Source organism: Bombina bombina, chromosome 6, assembly GCF_027579735.1.
Source record: "Bombina bombina isolate aBomBom1 chromosome 6, aBomBom1.pri, whole genome shotgun sequence".
In the NCBI taxonomy this organism is placed as follows: domain Eukaryota; kingdom Metazoa; phylum Chordata; class Amphibia; order Anura; family Bombinatoridae; genus Bombina; species Bombina bombina.
Window position 1 is genome coordinate 78,864,791 of NC_069504.1, and position 22,500 is coordinate 78,887,290.

Here is a 22,500-nt window from a genome sequence, read left to right on the forward strand (position 1 = left end):
GCTGATATGTTATTCTATTGCAAGACAACATAAATGTCTTGTAATTGCAAGGTATTTACTGTCAATTAAATATAAAAGCAAAATATGCTATTTTAGAAGGTTTTAATGCTTCTGAAAGTTTGTAGATATATCTGTTAAATGCATCAGTTGGCAACACTAGAACAGATGTCAAGGCACAGCAAGTTTAATGTAGTAATAGTGCGCTCAAATACATTTTTATAACCGTGTACAACCATATTGCCTTCTTTTTTCATGTGTATGTATTTGTGTTCTCTTTCAGGACGGTAGAAAATACTTTAAGCGCAGTGAGCTTGCTGAAAAAGAGAAAGAGGCTTATTTTGAAAGATGCGGGTTCAAGGTACAAAACTTGCTCCTTTGCTTCCACATTTTTCTTCTTTTCATTCTCTGTGATCAAAACTAATTGTTTCTCTTTGTTCAATCTGTCACATACACTAGCCTGTAAATGAGAAGCCAGCAGGAAAGGTATGAATACTAATAGGACTTCAATGCATGTTTTATATAAAGCCACAAATGTGTTTTTTTTTTTTGTGAACGCAAATCAGTTTTGAAAATGAATGAAGCTTTGATAACTTTTTGCTGTCCTTTTTTTTTTTATGTGGCGCATGATATGGCTTGGTCTGTCTGCCAATATTTGCTTGAACACTGGATCTAACTTAAAGTGAAAGTTAATCCTAGGATTGACTTTTGAAACAAATAAAGGGGACTTTCATTCATGAAGTATAAGATACTTCATGTAATCCGGCTTGGCGCTAGGGTTGCCACCTCGGCCATGTTTTCCTGGACACTTATGAGTTGCACATGCTGCAGGGTGTGCAGGAAGGAACATGTATTGTGCTGTTCATAAGCACTATTCATGTGATGTTCAGAACCACAATACATGTTCTGCCCTGCTAACCCTGCAGCATGTGTAACTTATAAGTGTCCAGGAAAACATGGCCGAGGTGGCAACCCTACTTGGCGCCCATGGGAGCCGGATTTACTGCACTGCTATTGGCTAAGAGGTAAAAACGTCACCTCTTGAAAAAATGTTTTTGCCGTGGCATTTGTTAGCAGCTCAAAACGCTGATCGGTTGAAACAAATAAAGGAGCTTTCTACATGAAGTATTTTATACTTCATGAATGAAAGTCCCCTTTATTTGTTTCAATAGTCAATCCTAGCGTTTGTGAAACGCTAGGATTAACTTTCACTTTAACATTTTATGTAGTATCTCTGCAGGCTGTTTTTTTAATGTTGCTCTAATGCGTTGAGTGCAACTGCAAAGGGCGTATTTTGGCCTAGGCAAACAAGGCACTTGAATAGGGCGGGGCAGCACTTTTTTTTTTTTTTTTTTTCTATCTGTAGGGAGCTGCAGGTGACTTTACTAGGGCTAGCTGTCTGTATTTTATATATAACTGTGTAAACATGCTAATTCAACCTTCCTGGTTTTATGCAAGTGTTCTGCAAGCTTGTTCAACATTTACTTTTGAAATGCCATGAGAAAAGTCAAATTACACCCTGACCAAAAAATATTATAGCCAAAAAAGTCCTAAAACCTGAGAGGGTGGGGTGGCAGCACAAAACATAAATATGCCACTGGAAGTGACTTTAATCTGCTGTATTTTCTGGAGTTCAAGTTAGGAAAACTCTGCGGTACTAAAATAAGCCACATTACTGACAACAAAAGATTCAAAGGACCCGAAAACCCAAGTTTTTTTTTGTTCATGATTCAGGGAGAGCTATGATTTTAAACAACTTTACAATTTACTTCTATTTTCAAATTTGCTTCATTCTCTTGGTATCATTTGTTGAAGAAGCAGCAGTGCACTATTGGGAGGTACCCGCTGATTTGTGGCTGTGTCTATATACCTCTTGTCATTGGCTCAGTCAATGTGTTCAGCTAGCTCCTAGTAGCGCATTGCTGCTCCTTCAATAAAGAATACAAAGAGATCAAATCTATACTATAATCACGTTTGTAACGCGCCAGTTGCGCATGCATCCTCAAAGGAATGTTGGCTAAGCGCCCACACGAAGTATAAAAAAAAAAAAAGAACTAACCTCCTGCACTAAGTATTAACAAACACAGAAACCGCCAACATTGCAAAATAATAAAGTAATTAAAGTGAAAGTCAATCCTAGCGTTGTACAAACGCTAGGATTGACTATTGAAACAAATAAAGGCGGCTTTCATTCATGAAGTATAAGATACTTTATGTAGAAAGCTCCTTTATTTGTTTTAATCGATCGCCGTTTTTAGCTGCTACAGCAGCCCACGGCTAAAAAACATTTTTTGCTAAGAGGTGACGTTTTCACCTCTTAGCCAATAGCTGTGCGGTAAATTCGGCTTGGCGTCTATGGGAGCTGGATTTACCGCACGGCTATTGGCTAAGAGGTGAAAACGTCACCTCTTAGTAAAAAAATTTTTTAGCCGTGGGTTGCTGTAGCAGCTAAAAACGGTGATCGATTGAAACAAATAAAGGAGCTTTCTACATGAAGTATCTTATACTTATCTTATCTTATACTTCATGAATGAAAGTCCCCTTTAGTTGTTTCAAAAGTCAATCCTAGCATTTGTAAAACGCTAGGATTGACTTTCACTTTAAACCCTAATCCTTAAATAACATCATTAAAATATTAACCCCTTAACCTCCAACCCCCACATTGCAATAAACCTAATTAACCTATTAACCCCTAAACCGCCAACCCCCCACAACGCAAATAACTAATTTAATTACTAAACCCCCTAACCTAACACCCCCTAAATTTACCAGAATACTAAGTTACACTTAAATAAAACCTAACATTAAATTACAAAAAAAAATTCTCAAATTACAAAAAATAAAAAAACTCTAAAATTACAGAAAAAAATAAACAAAATTATCAAAAATAAAAAAAATTAAACCTAATCCCTATGAAAATAAAAGAGCCCCTACAAATAAAAAAAAAACCCTAATCTAAACTACCAATTTCCCTTAAACAGGCCTTTTGTAGGGTATTGCCCTAAGTTAAATAGCTTTTTTACATTTAAAAATGACTAAATCCCCCATAACAGTAAAAAAAAAACCCAAAATAAAAACCTAACACTAAAAAAAACTAAACTACCCGTTGGCTCTTTTAGAGCCCATTAACCATTTGAGTGCTAAGCACTTTCCCACCTGGGTGCTAAGATTTTTTATAGTGTTTTTTTTTTTTTTCTTCAGACCCCCAAGACTTACACTTTTGGAAAGACGATTACCTTTCCAATGGTGGGTCTTGGGGGTCTGTAGCTGCTTAGATGCCTGAGATACAGGCTTCTAAGCAGCATGCCCCCTGCTCCTATACTTAACATTGTTAAGTATAAATAAAGTTGCGCGGTGACGCCATCACATTATTGCGCGTGACGTCACCACACAAAATGGGAAGCCCCAGCAATGCCTGTTACTTTACAAGCATGATCGCTGGGGTAGCAGCGGGTGGGAGCCCCCCAGATCTCCCTCAAGGTGGGAGAGTGCTAGTGACGGCTCTGAGCTGTCATTAGCACCAGAGTGGGAAACTCTGACGGCTCAGAGCCGTCATTAGCACTCAAAGGGTTAAATCCCTAATATTAAAAAAAATCCTAATACTAAGCCCCAAATAGGTACTCACCGTTCCTGAAGTCCGGAGGAGAAGGTCTTCTTCCAGACGGCTCCTTCATCTTCTATCTTCATCCGGTGCGGAACTGGCTTCCCTGATGCACGGATCTTCAGCGGCGCTGGTCCTCAGTGGCGTAGAGGCTCCTCTTAATGCGATCGTCCGTCGCACACTGAATATTGAAAGCCAGGTACCCCATATTTATTGGGGTACCTTGCATTCCTATTGGCTGAAATTTTGAAATCGGCCAATAGGATAAGAGCTACTGAAATCTTATTGGCTGATTTGAACAACCATTAGGATTTCAGTAGCTCTAATCCTATTGACTTATTTTAAAATTTCAGCCTATAGGAATGCAAGGTACCCCAAATTGATTGCGGTACCTTGAATTCAATCTTCAGTGTACAACGGACATCAGATGGATCCACGCATCGGGGAAGACAGCTCTGCGCCTTTGCTCCGGATGCAGATAGAAGAAGACCTTCTCCTCCGGACTTCAGGAACGTTGAGTACCTATTTGGGGCTTAGTCTTAGGCTTTTTATTTTTTAGGGTGGCTTTTTTTTTTTAGATTAGGGTTTTTTGGACTGGAAAAGAGCTGAATGCCCTTTTTAAGGGCAGTAAAATGTAGTTTAGGGTTTTTTTAGTGTTAGGATTTTTTATTTTGGGAGGTTTGGTGGGTGGGGGGTTTTACTGTTAGGGGTAATTGGTCATTTGTTAAGGTAAAAGAGCTGTTTAACGTAGGGTCCTACAAAAGCCCTTTTAAGGGCTATTGGTAGTTTAGTATTAGATTAGGTGGTATTTTTATTTTTGGGGGGATTTTTTATAGGGGTATTTAGGTTTTATTTTTTTATTTTGGAAAGCTTTGTTTATTTTTTTCTGTAATTTGACTTTTTTTATTTTTTGTAACTTTAGCTTGGGGATTGAATTTTTTAAACATAGACTGCCCTCTGGGCTGGCTTATCGCCTAGTTAGATAATAAAAGCAAATTGGAAAGTAGTTTTGCACGTTCTATCTGAATTTGTGGTAACTATTTAATGTCTTTATTTTCAGTTAGTGTTTTTTTAATTTACAGAAAACCCCTCTTTATAAGCAAGAATTCAGAGTATTATAACATTTGTATATTAAATGTTTCAGGAAAGACAAATAGAATGTTGGCATTTTAAATCCTGCAGATTTGGAAAATGCAGCAACATTTTTAAAATCCTATGGGCAGCCACAGATGTAGCCCTCACTAGCAGCCATGACACTGTCCGCTTTTTAAAGGGACATGAAACCCAATTTGTTTTTTTCATGATTAAGATAGAGCATGCACATTTAATCAACTTTCCAATCTACTTCTATTTTCTAACTTGTTTTGTTCTTTTGGTATCCTCTGTTAAAAAGGATAATTAGGTAGGCTCAGAAGCCTCATGATACTGGAACACCCAAAGTTCAGCTAACTCCCAGTAGTGCATTGCTGCTGCTTTAACAAATGATATCAAGAGAATGAAGCAAACAAGATACTAGAAGTAGATTGGAAAGTTGTTTATAAAGTTGTATGCTCTGTCTGAATTCTGAAATAAAAAAAAGGGTTTTTATGTCCCTTTTAATGTCCAATCATTTTAATTATAGGTTTTGAAATACTTCAGCATTTTTAATACAACGTTAATAGATCATTTTTTCCCCCCAACATTTTAGTCAAATTACATTGATTTTGTCGATTCAAAAGAACATCAGATGGCAGCATTAACTGTATAACTCCTGGAGCAATTCTAAACAACAAACTCAGGTCAAATTATTTGTTAGGTTACAAAAATTGCATTGGTATTTCTCTTTCTGGTTGTTTATGACCCAGTGCTTCCAAGTGTATCACCACTAGATGCTAGTTAGTCTTGTTTGTTATTTTCTTTATTTTATGGTTTCACAAACATACACAATATTACTGAATTGCTTAAGGCACTGTTAATGGTGCATGCTGCCACTAGTAGCCGGTAATTGGGGTTCATCATATGGGCAATGTTTCAAACAAATATGTATTTGTCTATGTATCAACCTGTCTAGAATGATAACTTCTGATATATTATGCTTGTGGAACTGAATAATGTTAACATTTGTTGGACAGTCTAATGTGGCTTTTTTAAAAAAAAGATATTTTTTGCAAGACCTTGGGGGTATTCTCTCACCTAGGTCTTCAAGTCCAGAAACCATTGACATGAGCTCATGATCACAAACTTCTCGATCAATGTCATTGTTTTTTTATATTCCCCCTCCCCTTATTTTTTTTTTTATGTAGCCCAAGGAGCCCATGCTGTCATGTATGATGATGTTTTATAATTTTATAATTATGACATAGGGCCCGGTGATCTGAAGCTCTTTGCTCTGGCGAGATTCTTTAAGAAGTCTTGTCAATACTCTGAGCTCCCTCAAATAATGTAGGCAGGTTTTAACTCTAGATCTGTTTATCTAGCTATGCAGGGTGGGGCAACTAGAGGTCGTTCTCTTAATGTGCCAGTTTCTGGTATTTCACTTGCCAATAGCTATTTGTGCATCATAAGTTTTTTAATTTCCACTTAAAGTGATGGTAAAGTCTGGTATCTTACATTTCATTAATACATAGTTTGTTGCCCACTTAGTTCGCAAATAATTTTTCTCTAAATGAAGATTATTTTAAATTTTTTATAAAATGAAGCATTTATTATTATGTGTATTGCGCTCCACTGCCACCCCCCCTCGCTTGAAAAAAATCACTTTATAAATAGCATCCAATCAGAAAGCGTGTCTGTGGGCTGGTTTTTCACTGTTACAATGCGACACAAGGCTCATTTTCTATTATAATTCTCCTTACGACCAGCCAATCCTGATCTTTCAGTGAGGGTTGTGCATGCACTTTTTTCATTCACAATCGGAAGCGTGCTTAGGGAATGACGTGTGCAGCTGGTGGTAGCCCAAGTAAAGTATTTTTAGGCGGTGGAGCATTGGAGTGCAGCAGAACATGATCTAAATAAAGATATAAAAGAGTGCAAATATAACATATACAAAAAAAACATACAAAAAAAACATAGTGTTTCAACTTATGTAAGTATGTAATTTATAGTGTTTACCATCACTTTAACATTCTTTCCTACTATATATTTCTACACATTTCCTCTTGGCTCAGTATCTGAAATGGCAAATTTTCTAAAAGCAAAAATAAATGTATTTCTAGCTACACAGGAAATAAAGTTTACTTTGTATTTTAAAAACTACTCTAGTGCCACAACTGAGTTTTTAGTAACTTTTAATATTACCAGTGTTGGCACAAAGTGGCTAATACAGTAAATTTGTGTTTATCATCTGCAAGGTTTGCATGCTTGCCAGAAGAAATGATTGCCTGTTTCTGATGTGGTTTATTAAATGCTTAACTACTTTTTACACTCTATTTCTGAAGACCAATTCATTGTCCAGCTTTACTGAAGAATCTAATATTTCCTATCATATAAAGACACCGCCTTTTGTTACAAAATAACAATCTATTTACAGATGTTTTGTAATACCTAGGTGCAGATAGAAGAGGAAGAGACCCCGTCTTCATCTGGCAACCCTGTGCTGGAACTAGAGCTAGCAGAAGAGAAATTACCGATGACTCTTTCACGGCAAGAGGTGAGCTTCTTAATTAATTCTAGTTCCTCACTGAGATTTCTATTTTGGGTGTTACAAAGTGGTCACTTGTAAAAAGGGGAATTAAAGTCAATTTTTTTCTTTCATGATTCAGATAGAACATAGCATTTTAAACAACTTTCCGATTCCCTTCTGTTAATTCTTTTGGTATTCTAAACTTTGTTGAAGAAGCAGCGATTTTCTGCTGGAAGCTAACTGAACATCACATCAGTTGATCAGTAATATATGGTATATATGTGCAGCCAATCGGCAACTAGTTTCTAGACGTGCATTGCTGATTTTGATCCCTTTTATGTATACTTTTTAACAAAGGATACCGAGATCAAGCAAATTGGAAAGTTGTTTAAAATGACACGCTCTGTTTGAATCATGGAAGTTTAATTTGGAGTTTACTGTCCCTTTAATGTTCTACTTCTGTATATTCAGTGGTTAAAGGGATATAAAACAGTCTGTTTCATTGATGTAATAAAAAAAGCACTAAGCAGTGGTTTGAGGAAATGTCTTTAAAAAAGCTCCAATTTATTAGCAGAGTCATTTCTGTTTCTTTAAAAAAAAAAAAAGGCTTCCAAATTCTATAAACCGTATCTTCTGTCGTTTCTCTATCTAGCGAGGTAAATTGCTATTCCAGCGATATTATGTGTACTAGGTTCTTGTTGACTTGGCTTTAGGCCATCAGTTTCTAACCACACCTGTAGCAAACATTTTATTCCAGTAAGTATAGCTGTGTTAAGTAATGTCGTTTTGTTTTTTGGGAAGAATGGAATGTGCTTTAAAAATGCCAAAATAATTCAGCCATATAATCTAAGCTCTTCATCTGAAATTCCTCTATCACTGAGCATTTACAGAAACATTGCTTGAAGTCTTCAGATGCTCACCCGTGCTTAAAGGGATAGGAAACCCAAAAATGTTCTTTCATGATTCAGATAAAGCATGCGATCTTAAACAACTTTTTAATTTACTTTATTATCTTGGTATCTTTTGTTGAATAGTAGGAACATAAGCTTAGGAGCCAACCTATTTCTGGACACTATATGGCAGCAGTTTTGCAAGAGCACTAGATGGCAGCACTATTTCCTGCCATATAGTGCTCCAGTTGCCGTAGGCATCTCTTCAGCACAGAATATCATGGGAACAAGGCAAATTTGATAATAGAAATACATTGGAAACTTTTTTTTTTTCTTTAAATGGTATTCTCTGTCTGAGTCACAGAAGAAAATGTTTGCGTTTAATATCCCTTTAAGACATTAAGTTAGGGGATATGCAATGTAAATGAGGAGTTGCATTTGAGTGCTACTTCCTGTAAATTAACTCATTGTACATCCTTGAGGCAATGTTTAGCAAAGCCTCTGTATAAAATTCCTGTAATATCCCCAGCAACCTATTAGCACCACTCTTTCTTTCACTGTAAGGTACTGGTTTCCTAAATAACTTTTATATACATTAAATTATAAACAAACTGAATGTTTTGGTATAGAAAACAATTGCTCACTATTTATATCCTCATAAAATAAAAATAGCTATCTGACATATGAACAGAGCATGGCTATTACAAGGGGTCTCGCCTCACTTGCCAGTAATCCAGCAAAGACAAACTACCACAGTCATATTGGGGTACTTGCTGATATCATGATGTTCAGGACCCCCAAAATCACTGCAAAACGGGAAACGAAGTTCCCAGAGGAGGCAATTGTAAGGGACTTTTTTATTTACTTCTGTTATCAAATGTATTTTGTTCACTTGGTATCCTTTGCTAAAAAGCATGCTTAAAAGTAGCAATGCACTACTGGGAGCTAGCTGCTGATTGGAAGCTACACACATATGCCTCTTGTCATTGGCTGCCCCGATATGTTCAGCTAGCTCCCAGTAGTGCATTGGTCCCCTGGAGCTGATTTTAACTATGCAAGGGTTAAACACATAGTTATATGCAAGAAATAGCGTGTTTCATTATTGCACTAACACATTAGATCATTGTCTATTCTGCTAAATGACAACAATCAAACTACGTTTTACATTTTCCAACAAACGTATGGAGCAATTTGTGTAACAGCAAACCCTCCATTGGGGTCTGCATAAGATTTAGACCAATACATGTTACGCTGGCACATGTATGTGAAACTTAAAGGGACATAAGGGTGCAAAAAGAAAATACTTTTAGAATGTTAGAGACTTGCATTATTGCACTGTTGGTTGTAACCCCTGCAAAGGGATTAAACACATATGTTAAGTCATCTCAAGAGCAGTAATACACTACTGGGAACTGGCTGAACATATCTGATGAGCCTGTGACTAGAGACAAATATGTGTAGCTGTCAATCACCATGCTTTTCTACAAAGGATACCAACAGAACAAAGTAAATTGGTATGGAAATTAATTTAAAAGTGTCTTAAAATGACACTTTATCTGAATTGAAAGTTTTTAATTTTGACTTTCATGTCTTTACAAACTTGAAATTCCTTTAAAATAAAGCTTATTTGTTTCTTTTGGAAGATGTTTGCAGCTTTCCTACCACACTAGGTATTTCTAGCCATGGATTCCATGACTCCGCTTGATCTCCATTAAAGAAATATTCGCTGATGTTTAAAGTGTAAAATGCCTTATTCATCCTGCCAAACTGGCCAAGGAATCTGGCATTTCATTAGGTAATGGTCATTGCGGATAACGCCAAGAAATGAATTGTTGTAATACAATTGCTATACTAATTATGTTTTTTTAGAGTCAATCATAATCATTTAGAAAAACTTATCAAATAATTTAGCTACAAAAATCCTCATAGACTTTAATGGTGGTTTTCTGTAGAAGAGCGTTAAATACTTTTTGTTCTAAAAGGATTGTAATCTTCCCCTCGATTAGTAAAAATACCACAGTTTCAGCCTACATTCAGTGCTGCGGCGAAGAAATAAAATATTGTGTGCTGTAATACATGGAAATAGAAGAGTGACTGACAGCTATGCTTTTGATCTGAAGTATCAACAAATTGTTGTTGCTCGTATATTATCCCTAATTTTCCACCAGACTCAGACGAGAAGATAATTTTTCAGTCCCCATTTATTCAAACACAACAAGGTTGGGAACAGAATACATATAATACTGGCTATTGGATACAATAGGCTTGCTGGCAATTTGATCTTCTACCTTTTTAAAAATATCATCTGGGTATTGAAGCCTATAGTGTTGCCTTAAAGGGACAGTTTACTCAAAAATTTTCTCCCCTTTAATTTGTCCCCAATGATCCACTTTACCTGCTGGAATGTATTAAATTGTTTACAAGTAGCTCCTTTACCCTTATATTGGCATTTGAAATTGTTAATTTAGCATGCGGTATCCCCACCTATTCTGAAAGTTTGTGGCCGCGCGTACCAGCTATAGATAAGATTTGTAAACACAGCCACTAGAAGAAATTACACTTCCAGTGTGATAAAGCAGAGATAAGGTAATAAAATGTTGATTTTCCATTGTTCTCTCAAAGTATTGGTGATTGTTTTAAGGACAGATATAAGATAAAGAAGCAGGTATAAGTACACAATGTGATACAGTAATGAGATCTGATTATACCTACAAGCTCAACCTATTTTATTAGGCTGTGGCTTCAAAACACAAAATCAGAGCTTTAATATACAGAAATAAACCTTAAAAAGCTAATTTTCATACATTTTTTACTCTGCAGTTGGTAAGAAAAGCAATTGTAAACACATTAAGGGAAAAACTATTTTACAGTATACTGTCCCTTTAAGGGATTAGGCCAGGCATGTGCAGACCAAGTTTTACATTTTACATTGATTGTGGTTCTGCCATGAAATGGTCCAACAATAACAGTGTGGTCATTGTGTTAGCTTGGTGAATTTACAATGACTCTGGGAAATTGATTCCTCCACTTTTAATAAGCTGTAGGATTTCTCAGAACCTGAGTATCAATCAGTGACGCTTAACAAATCTTGGCTGTGTATCAATGCAGGGGTCATTGGCACCCATGTAATATAGTACTATAAACGTCTTAATGGGGCAGAACCATACAACTGAAAGCAATTAAGGGCAGTGCAAAATTATAATGACTTAAATGCAAGCTGCCACAATCCCTAAAAAGGTATTTAAATTTATTAAATGCTCAGTGCTTGCATTTTAATCAAATTCTTTGGTGTGTTTTTATGACCTTTTTCTGTTGTATTAAAACTCTGTTTTCTCTGGCAATCTGTTGAATGTGCAAGTTCTCCCTGTATGACTGACTTGCATGTACATATCATGCATGTTCCCATATGTAGTTTGTTTTTTGTAGTTTTTAGCAACTTATTGTCTTTACTACCTATCTGATTTAAAGGGACACTGTACACTAGATTTTCCTTTGCATAAATGTTTTGTAGATGATCCATTTATAAAGCCCATCTGGAAATGTTTTTTGTAACAATGTATAGTTTTGCATATTTTTTTAATAACATTATGCTGGGTTTCACACTCTCTAACCAAGCCCTAAAGTATCAGATGTAGGCCCAAGTCTACAGGCTCCTGCTTAGTCCTGTTTGTGTAGTGGGTCTTTTCACATGCAGGGGGGAGGGGCTGCTCTTCCTACTTTCTCAGTCACTTTCAGTGAGTGTCCCAGCCTAACCTCATCAACTGTGCTAAACTGGGAGCTTCTAAGTAAGTTTTTAAAATGTTTTATACTGGAGTTTTACGTCCGTATCTGTGCATATTCTTCTTTATAGTAGTGTCTGTCTATTATTAGTAGTGTCTCTTTCTCTCTTTCTTTCTCTCTCTCTCGTTGGAAACTACCTTGGAGTTCCATAAAGTAAAAGGTAACAGTGCACCTTCTCGGTACGTGCAACTCACGTTTTTTTTAAATTATTATTATAAAACTCTGTGACCATAACTTCTTTTAACTGTGCACAAGAAATTCTAATGAAGGCATAGTGTGTGTGGGGCAAGTGGCACATCTTTTAATTGGCTAAAAACAAAGTCTGAACGAGGGGTGACTAGTTCACTATATTAACATACCCTGAAAAGGTTTACAAAATATAGGTGTTTTTTTAAAATAATGTTTAGCAAAATTACAAACCACCAAAATTAAGTTTGTACTGCAGTGTTTTAGATTGTTGACATTTAGTGTCTATAAGATGAATTTAAGGGAGGGAAAGGAGAAGGTTTCAGTATTTAAAATGAATAATAAGAGTGAAATAGTATCACTATGGGGGGGGGGCAGATTTTGTAGATGTGCTTGAAAGTAGATATAAAGGAAAGAGCAGAGTCTTATATGACTGATATTGGACAGAAAGGTCTGTCTTCCAATCGGCATTCTAGTTCGTCCTAAAAGTGTTAGTGGGGGTGAGGTCAGGTCACTGTGCAGGCCACTCATTCTTTCACAGCAAACTCATAAAACCATGTCTTCATGGACCTCGCTTTGTTCACATGGGCACAGTCATGTTGGAAACAGGAAAGGGCCTTCCCCAAATTTTTGCCACAAAGCACCTGATTGTGAAACATGTCTTTGTATCCTATATCATTAAGATGACCCTTCACTGGAATGAAGGGGCCTAGCCCAAACCTGAAAAACACCCATATTCTTTCAAAAGACTTCTAGATAGTGACATGTGGCTCATCATTCCAGAGAACACTTTTTCACTGCTCCAGAGTCCATGGACGTCATGCTTTACACTATTGTTTCTCAACCGCGGTCCTCAAGTACCCCTAACAGGCCAGGTTTTCATTATAGCTGAACCAGTCCACAGGTGACATAATCAGCTGATGGGTGAGAGCAGGTTAGTAACCATGGTGTTACTGATCAGTTGAGAAACACTGCTTTACACCACTCCAGCAGACACTTGGCATTGTGCATGTTGATGTGAGGCTTACGTACATGGAAACTCATCTCATGAAGCACAGTTCTTGTGCACAGTTCTTGTGCTGATGTTGCATCCAGTGGTGTTTTGGAACTCTGTAGTGAGTTATGCAACAGATGATGTTTATTTTTATGTAACTCAGCACTTGGCTTCCCTGTAGTCTACCACTTTGTGGCTGAGACCTAGTATGACAGAAATTTCTTGTAATGACATGTAGAAATGTGGCATCCTATGACAGGGCCATGTTTAAAGTCACTGAGCTATTCAGACTGCCATTGTTAGTCTATGGATATTTCATGGCTATGTGCTGGATTTTATTCACCTGTTAGCAATGGATGTGGCTGAAGGTCAGTTGAAAACTGAAAAGTGTTAAGGACTCATGCAAGGAAGGAAGATGTGTAACAGAAATGGAAGATTGCCATGGGACAATGACAGGGGGGGGGTATGTTTTTGAGAGGGGTGCAAGAAATACAGGGTTTTGTGGTGTTTGGAAGTGATAGCCACAAAATGTGAAATGGTGGCATATGATTGCCTGACAGATTGTCAGTTTGTTGAATAGGAGGCCAGAAGAGAAAGTCAAGGACTTGAAGGCAGTAGGATTATTAATGGTGATATTGAAATCCCCAAGCATTTAGTGTGAAGGGAAGGCTTGACATGGCTTCTAGAGTTTTACAGCCGACTACCAACTATTGGGTTATTGTACAAATATTTTTTTTTAGAGACACGCCTGTTTCTCAAGACTCAGCTTAAGCAACCTTTTAATACAGTAGAATTGCATAATCCAGAAATGCCCAATAAAAAGACAATATAATAGCACAAATTATCATTAGATTGTTTTCTAAGAAATTTCAAAGATTGCTTCTATTTCCCTTCCCACTGTATCATGTGACAGCCATCAGCCAACTACAAACTGATATACATATACACTGTGTACTGTTGCACATGCTCAGTAGGAGCTGGTGCCTCAGAAAGCGTGCATATAAAGACTGAGCTCAAACTGATTATGAAAGTTTTTTTGTTTTTTTTTTAACTGCAACTGAATTGTGAAAGTTTAATTTTGACTTTAGTGTCCTTTTAATTTTACATATATTTCTCAGCTCCTAAAATTGAGATGACAGCAACTGTTAGTGGGGTGAAAACCCTAAGGCTGTGACACACTGCAAGCGATGCGGCGCACAGCAGCTGCTTCGCATCGCTTCTGAAGTTCAAACATTTCATTTTTGAGCACTCGGCTACGCGACCTGACGCAGCAGAGTGCTTAGAGATGAAAAGGCAGGACACACTGAGTGCGCACAGTCGCATCTACACGCTATGCGCCGCTCCGCTTGCAGTGTGTCACAGCCTTAATACAGCAGACTATGAAGTAAGCAAATGAAAGCGAGAACAGGTGTGTGTGTGGTGGAAGGAGAGCCCATTCCCTATACATTTCTAAGATGTTAATTCTTGTCTCTGCAAGGAAGAGATCAGCCGTTTTTCATGTATATGTAATAGATTTTTTTCTGACAAATCTCAGTTACATTTTCCATTCTAATGCATCATGTGACAGCCATCAGCCAATCACAAAAGGCAAATGCTTATAGCCTGTAAATTTTGCACATGCTCAGTAGTAGCTGGCGCCTCAGAAAGAGGGCATTTAAAAATATTGTTCACATCTAGATAATGGAAGTGAATTGGAAAGTTGTTTAAAATTGTGTGCGCTTTCTGAATCAAAAAAGTTTACTTTTAGCTTGACTGTCATTTTAACTGATTTAAAACAAAAGCGAACCCATCTAAACTACTTAATTATAATTCTACTGTATTTAGTGGTCATTTAACACATGCATAATGTAATAACACTTGCTCTGAATTTCAAATAAGCAGTCGATGTTTTCTGAAAATTCCCCCCCCGCTCATTTGCTGCCCCCCTATATCATGTGACAGCCATCAGTCAATCACAGACTAGTATACGTATACCCTGTGAACTTCTGCACATGCTCAGTAAGAGCGGGTACCTGTGAAAGAGTAAATATAAAAAGAACGGTCAACATTTGATAATAGAAGTGAATTGGAAAGTCTCTTAAAACGACATGCTCAATCTGATTAATGAAAGTTTAATTTAGAATTTAGTATTCCTTTAATTTTTAATCCCAAAATTAAGTTTGCCAGTGGATAAAATCCTATTATCACAGAAAATGCATTTTTTACTTGTAGCTTAAAACTGGAGCATAGATTTACGTTTAAGGGGTTTATAGCGAGTTGCTGGTCAAGCTAAAAGTTCAAATGTTGCTAACTTGTCTGCATTTCATCACAAATTGTGTGGAGGATTTGTACCCTTGTGCTTGTGCAATGCGTTCTTTGATAAATAGGTGCACTCATTTTTGTTTAATTTGGGGAAAACCTTATCTACCATTGTATGCCATACTTCTTGAATACAAGCACATCTGCACAAATAAGCTCAGTATGCACCCAAAAAAAGTGAAACTATTTAATATAGCGCATATTTGGCACCTTGGTCACATGTTACAGAGCACAGGTAATTCTGCTTAGATTTAATACCGATTTATCTTTTTTGTTGTTTCTTTGTTGTGTGTGTGTGTGTGTGTTTTTTATTTAATAAAATAAATTGCTATCAAGCAGATAAAAGGTTGTCTGCACGCTGTTGTAGAAGGTCATTATGTAATAAAACTGTGTAGTATGTTTATTCACCTGTACCTGTGATTGGTCAGCCCTTAGTTTATATACATACATCTGCGCTATTATTTGAGTCACACTAATTATAAAATAACTTGTATTTGGCCAAGACTCAATAGCAAGCCATGAGTGCTTTGCCAAGTTAGTCTCTCTAGTGCTAATGTTAAACTAGGAGGAGTGAAATTACATTTTTTTAGGTGGCACACAAGCAACCTGCCCATAAAGGGGGAACATTGACAGTATAGCCATTAAAGGGACATGAAACCCAAAATGTTCTTTCATGCTTCAGATAGAGAATGCAATTTTCAACAACTTTCCAGTTTTACTTCTATTATCAATTTTGTCTCATTCTCTTAGTGTCCTTTACTGAAGGGGCATCAATGCACTACTGGCAGCTAGATAAACACATTGGTAAGTCAATGATAATGGCTGTATAAATGCAGCCACCAATCAGCAGCTAGCTCCTGAACATACCTGGGTATGCTTTTTAACAAAGGATAACAAGTGAACAAAGCATATTAGAGAACAGAAGTATATTGGAAAGTTGTTTAAAATTGTATGCTCTATCTAACTGTTTTGCCGTTGTACTATTTTTACAGGTAATCCGGAGACTCAGAGAAAGAGGGGAACCTATAAGGCTGTTTGGAGAATCTGATTATGAGACCTTTCAGCGTCTCAGAAAAATAGAAATTCTTGCTCCTGAAATTAATAAGGTTTGTGTGCAACCCCCACCCCACCACACACACACACACACACACTAAATACAGTATTTGCCATATAAGACATTTGTTCAGTTTGTTCCACTAATGTACATTCAATCCTAAAACAAATATCTGGAAACCTCTTGTTGAAATGCATTTTTAAAAGACCAACAGCCAGCAGCACTTAGTGGATAAAAAAGACCACCTTTATTCCATATAGTGGGTCACCATTACAAGCATGCTTGTAATAGTGACCCACTATATGGAATTGCGGTCGTTTTATCCACTAAGTGCTGTTGGTCTTTTGGAAATTGAAGGATTGTTGCAGCGTCCTGAACACAGCGTGCACCTACACACAGGGGCTTTACTGAAATGCATTTTTAGCAGTTTGCTTTATTCAGGCTGTGATCTGGGCCCCCCAGTGACAAAATTTATAAGACAGCACCCCCACCCATAACAAACTCATTACCTTTCCTCCACCTACATCCCACCATTTGTTTTATTCCCACCACAACCTGGCAAGTGTCATTGTCTGCTCTTAAAAAACCTTCTATATTTTGCCAAAGTCAGCTACTGCTTGTGGTTTCCATAGGATAGTGTGAAGAATCACTGTTCCTGTGCCTCATTTAATATGCTCTAGTGCCCCCCCCCCCCCGGGGAGGCCCGCCTCACATTTTGAAACCCTTTGACCTGGAGTGTACCAGAGAGAAAGAGACCATTTTTTTAGTCTTATTGTTGCCCTAGAGCTGATCTTCTGCTTCCTTGTAACATATATGGTTTTGTGATCCATTTCTTTAGGGTTTGAGAAATGACTTAAAGGCTGCTCTTGATAAAATTGATCAGCAATATCTCAATGAAATTGTGGGTGGTCAGGAACCAACAGAGGAAGATGCCCAAAATGACCTAAAAGTCCATGAGGAAAACACCACGATTGAAGAGCTTGAGGTACGTAGGTAAATGATGCAAATGGTACTTTTTTTTGTAGATCACAAACTATTTTTATTTAAACTTTTTTTTTTTTTTATTAAAAAATTGAAAAATAAACAAACGGGTATCTTGATGCAAGGAAAAAAATAAAAAATCAAGTGTACATTCAATGTGAGCTAAGACAATAGATTGACATATGAGCAAATTAATCTCATGAGCCCAAGAGAGTAGAACATAAACCTATATCCCACTGTCTAAGTGATACCCATGGGATAATATAAAACTAAAACAGATTTTAATCTTCATTTTCTTACCTCCTGAAAACATGTGAGGCCACTTTTGGACCTCCAGTATACTTAACATAAAGCATGATAGGAGGTTACTTAATATTTAAGTCACTTTTGGACCTTCACAGCATATATATTCAGCTTGTATAATAATATTAGTTATCATCTATAGAGGGCTAATATACAATGAACCAGATATAGGGGAGAGCCTATCAGAGTTTATCATTGAGATATATATATATATATATATATATATATATATATATATATATATATATATATATATATATATATATATATATATATATAAAAGGGACTGTAAATGTAATGAGTTTGGAGATATATTTCAGCATAACTGAAAGGGTTTCAGAAATAGCAGATGCTCTGATAAAACTGTCCTAGTGAGCTCTGTGCATACTTGCAAGTGCCCCACGTGAGCTACGTTAGCATAATTACTGGGACTTGTAGGAGTAGGGGGCAAATACAAAGCTATACTTCTTCTCTAACTATTGTATTACAAAATACATACTACATTTAATGGTGAATGTACCAACTGATATACAATTGACAAGCTTTAAATTCGCACTGTATTGTAAATATATACACTTATGTAACTGATCGAATCAGCCCTTACTATAAAACCATTAAACTGTGCTATCAGACATAGAGGTATGTGGACCCAGCCTACTTTAAATAGCATAAAAACACACGAGTACTTTTTGGACTTCACCCTAAATAGGATCTAGCTTATATATGAGATACACATATTTACATTCTATATAGTGTCCCAATAAACAATAGGCAAGTAAATAGTTTAATGAAAACTCCTTATGATTGACATTTTATATTACCTATGTCTATTCCCTGCAAATTATCATCTATAGGAATACATTTCTAAATAACAGGGAATATATAGTAACTTCTTCTCTTAGGCTACATTCTATATATCTATATACATATATATGGCGGAATCTGAACATTATTTAAACAAAATAAATCAGACTAAACGTTCTATGCATAACAGGGGGCTTAGGGTTTTAAGCTGCGTTGTCTTCAGGAATATTATCAGTGACTTGTTGTATGGTATTTAGAGGGTCCCCATCAAATACCCTACTAGCCTATTAATACAGTTTAACATTGGAGCCCAGCATTATCTGCCGCTTAGTTAATATTTTAACAGACCCCAACAGTGTTGTAAACGCTGAGGCAACAGTATGTCTCTGAACTAAGACGGAGGTAGAACAGAATATGGCGTAGCCCACCAGAAGTAATCTCTGTTGGTAAGTTATTGCAACAGAACATATCCAGTGCAGCCTCCTTGATTCCCCTTGACTTCCAGCTCCGATTCTCCTGCGTCACCAGATTCTGTGAACGTCATGCCCTGAATAGGACCTTGTTCCAAATAATCTACTTTCCCCGCCACGATCGGCCTCCTCGTAGCGGGTTCTGGTGGCGCCTCTTCTGACAGGGGGGACAAGGTCCAAGGCCTCTCCTTAGTATGGTGCGCAGTAAACCGGTAAGCTTTATCGAAGATATTTGACTCTTGACAGCTATATTCGTCTGGGGTGGCATCTTGCAGTATTATATGTACTTTATTCAGCGTTACTCTCCGGATTGTCTCATGCTCAAAAGTCCCCTGTTGCGGTTGCGCCACATGCCGGGCTATGGTGTCAGACTCCTGGCTATTAAATGTTTTCTCCAATTCTTTAGGTAAAGCCACCTCAGTTATAGATGCTAATTGAGATAATGGAACCTTTTTAGATCTCAGATGATAAGCTTTCATTACGCTCTTTCTGTAGTGATCTCTTCCATAGATTGACGCCAAACTTTTGTCACTTCCTCCTCAACACAAGAGAAATGGGCACTTAGTAGCTCTATAATTCTGTAGCCTAATTGGTCCTCCATAATGAATTCTAGTAGGTGTTCTTACTTCAGCACAACTGGCTGGATATTCTGATTAATCAGAGTGATGGGGGATAGAGAAAGGTATAGGCCGCTCCCAGACCTCTGCTGCGTACCTTCTCTATTCCGGGCTGCTTATTCTTATTGGTGTACAAATGTCACATGTATCTGTTGCAGGAGTAATGCTTGTCACAGTTCTCTTTGTGGGTGCTCCCCACATTCGCCTGCTGACTGTCATCAGCCACACCTAAAATATAGCTTGGTGCAGCTGGATTCTTTGTAGCCCTCGTAGCTGTGAAATCCAAATCCAAGTTTTATTGTGTTATTATATAATATATGTGTTTAATTACAACATTTTATTTTTAATCACATTTCTTTATTTTATAATGTATTTGTGTGTTCAGCCCCTTTGAAGGGGTTAGTAAAAATGATGAACCTTTGGCACTCCAGATGAGGATACAGCTGGTGAACCAACCCGGAGTAGGCATACATGCATATTTTCCAATCTCTGACTGCATTATCCTGTTAAGTTAAATGGTGTTCCAAGATTTAAGCTTTGAACACACAGGCAAAAACACAATTTATGTAAGAACTTACCTGATAAATTCATTTCTTTCATATTGGCAAGAGTCCATGAGCTAGTGACGTATGGGATATACAAGCCTACCAGGAGGGGCAACGTTTCCCAAACCTCAAAATGCCTATAAATACACCCCTCACCACACCCACAATTCAGTTTAACGAATAGCCAAGAAGTGGGGTGATAAAGAAAGGAGTAAAAAGCATCAACAAAGGAATTTGGAAATAATTGTGTTTTATACAAAAAAATCATAACCACCATAAAAAAGTGGGTGGGCCTCATGGACTCTTGCCAATATGAAAGAAATGAATTTATCAGGTAAGTTCTTACATAAATTGTTTTCTTTCATGTAATTGGCAATAGTCCATGAGCTAGTGACGTATAGGATAGCAATACCCAAGATGTGGAACTCCACGCAAGAGTCACTAGAGAGGGAGGGATAAAAATAAAAACAGCCATTTTCCGCTGAATAAATTAATCCACAACCCAAAATATAAGTTAATTCTCATAAATGTGAGGAAAAAAACTTAAATCAAAAGCAGAAAAATCAAACTGAAACAGCTGCCTGAAGAACTTTTCTATCAAAAACTGTTTCTGAAGAAGCAAATACATCAAAATGGTAGAATTTAGTAAATGTATGCAAAGAAGACAAGGTAGCAGCTTTGCAAATCTGATCAACTGAAGCTTCCTTCTTAAAAGCCCAGGAAGTGGAAACTGATCTAGTAGAATGAGCCGTAATTCTCTGAGGCGGGGCTTGACCCGACTCCAAATAGGCTTGATGAATAAAAAGTTTTTAACAATGAGGCCAAGGAAACGGCAGAGGCCTTCTGACCTTTCCTGGAACCAGTAAAGATAACAAATAGACTAGAAGTCTTCCTGAAATCTTTAGTAGCTTCAACATAATATTTCAGAGCTCTCACCACATCCAAAGAATGTAAAGATCTCTCCAAAGAATTCTTAGGATTAGGACACAAGGAAGGAACAACAATTTCTCTATTAATTTAAATGAAGTCCTCAAAACTGCCTTATCCTGATGAAAAATCAGAAAAGGAGATTCACAACAGAGAGCGGATAATTCAGAAACTCTTCTAGCAGAAGAGATGGCCAAAAGAAACACTTTCCAAGAAAGTAGTTTAATGTCTAAAGAATGCATAAGCTCAAATGGAGGAGCCTGTAAAGCCTTCAAAACCAAATTAAGACTCCAAGGAGGAGAGATTGATTTAATGACAGGCTTGATACGAACCAAAGCCTGCACAAAACAATAAATATCAGGAAGTTTAGCAATCTTTCTATGAAATAAAACAGAGCAGATATTTGTCCTTTCAAGGAACTTGCAGACAAACCTTTATCCAAACCATCCTGAAGAAACTGTAAAATTCTAGGAATTCTAAAAGAATGCCATGAGAATTTATTAGAAGAACACCATGAAATGTAAGTCTTCCAAACTCAATAATAAATCTTTCTAGAAACAGATTTACGAGCCTGCTACATAGTATTAATCACTGAGTCAGAGAAACCTCTATGACTAAGCACTAAGTGTTCAATTTCCATACCTTCAAATTTAATGATTTGAGATCCTGATGGAAAAACGGACCTTGAGATAGAAGGTCTGGCCTTAATGGAAGTGGCCAAGGTTGGCAACTGGACATCCGAACAATATCCGCATACCAGAACCTGTGAGACCATGCTGGAGCCACCAGCAGCACAAACAATTGCTCCATGATGATTTTGGAGATCACTCTTGGAAGAAGAACTAGAGGCTGGAAAATTATAACCAGGTTGATAACACCAAGGAAGTGTCAACGCATCCACTGCTTCCACCTGAGGATCCCTGGACCTGGACAGGTACCTGGGAAGTTTTTTGTTTAGATGAGATGCCATCAGATCTATTTCTGGAAGCCCCCACATCTGAACAACTTGAGAAAACACATCTGGGTGGAGAGACCATTCTCCCAAATGTAAAGTCTGACGACTGAGGTAATCCGCTTCCCAATTGTCTATACCTGGGATATGAACCGCAGAAATTAGACAGGAGCTGGATTCCGACCAAACAAGTATCCGAGATACTTCTTTCATAGCTTTAGGAATGTGAGTCCCACCCTGATGATTGACATATGCCACAGTTGTGATATTGTCCGTCTGAAAACAAATGAACGGTTCTCTCTTTAACAGAGGCCAAAACTGAAGAGCCCTGAGAATCGCACGGAGTTCCAAAATATTGATTGGTAATCTCGCCTCTTGAGATTTCCAAACCCCTTGTGCTCTCAGAGATCCCCAAACAGCTCCCCAACCTGAAAGACTCGCATCTGTTCTGATCACAGTCCAGGTTGGACGAACGAAAGAGGCCCCTAGAATTATACGAT

At 37.4% G+C, this 22,500-nt stretch overlaps 1 protein-coding gene across 2 annotated transcripts in view; it reads left to right on the plus strand.

Moving 5' to 3' along the window:
* Window positions 1–22,500, plus strand: part of PRPF18 (pre-mRNA processing factor 18) — a 151,629-nt gene that overhangs the window by 2,118 nt on the left and 127,011 nt on the right. The window contains exons 2-6 of one of the 2 annotated variants that reach the window (XM_053716489.1): window positions 281–358; window positions 457–483; window positions 7,125–7,226; window positions 16,340–16,453; window positions 17,240–17,386. In XM_053716489.1, the coding sequence (XP_053572464.1) occupies window positions 281–358; window positions 457–483; window positions 7,125–7,226; window positions 16,340–16,453; window positions 17,240–17,386 (468 nt within the window). The remainder of the gene's footprint in view (window positions 1–280; window positions 359–456; window positions 484–7,124; window positions 7,227–16,339; window positions 16,454–17,239; window positions 17,387–22,500) is intronic. The other variant, XM_053716490.1, reaches the window with a different exon arrangement.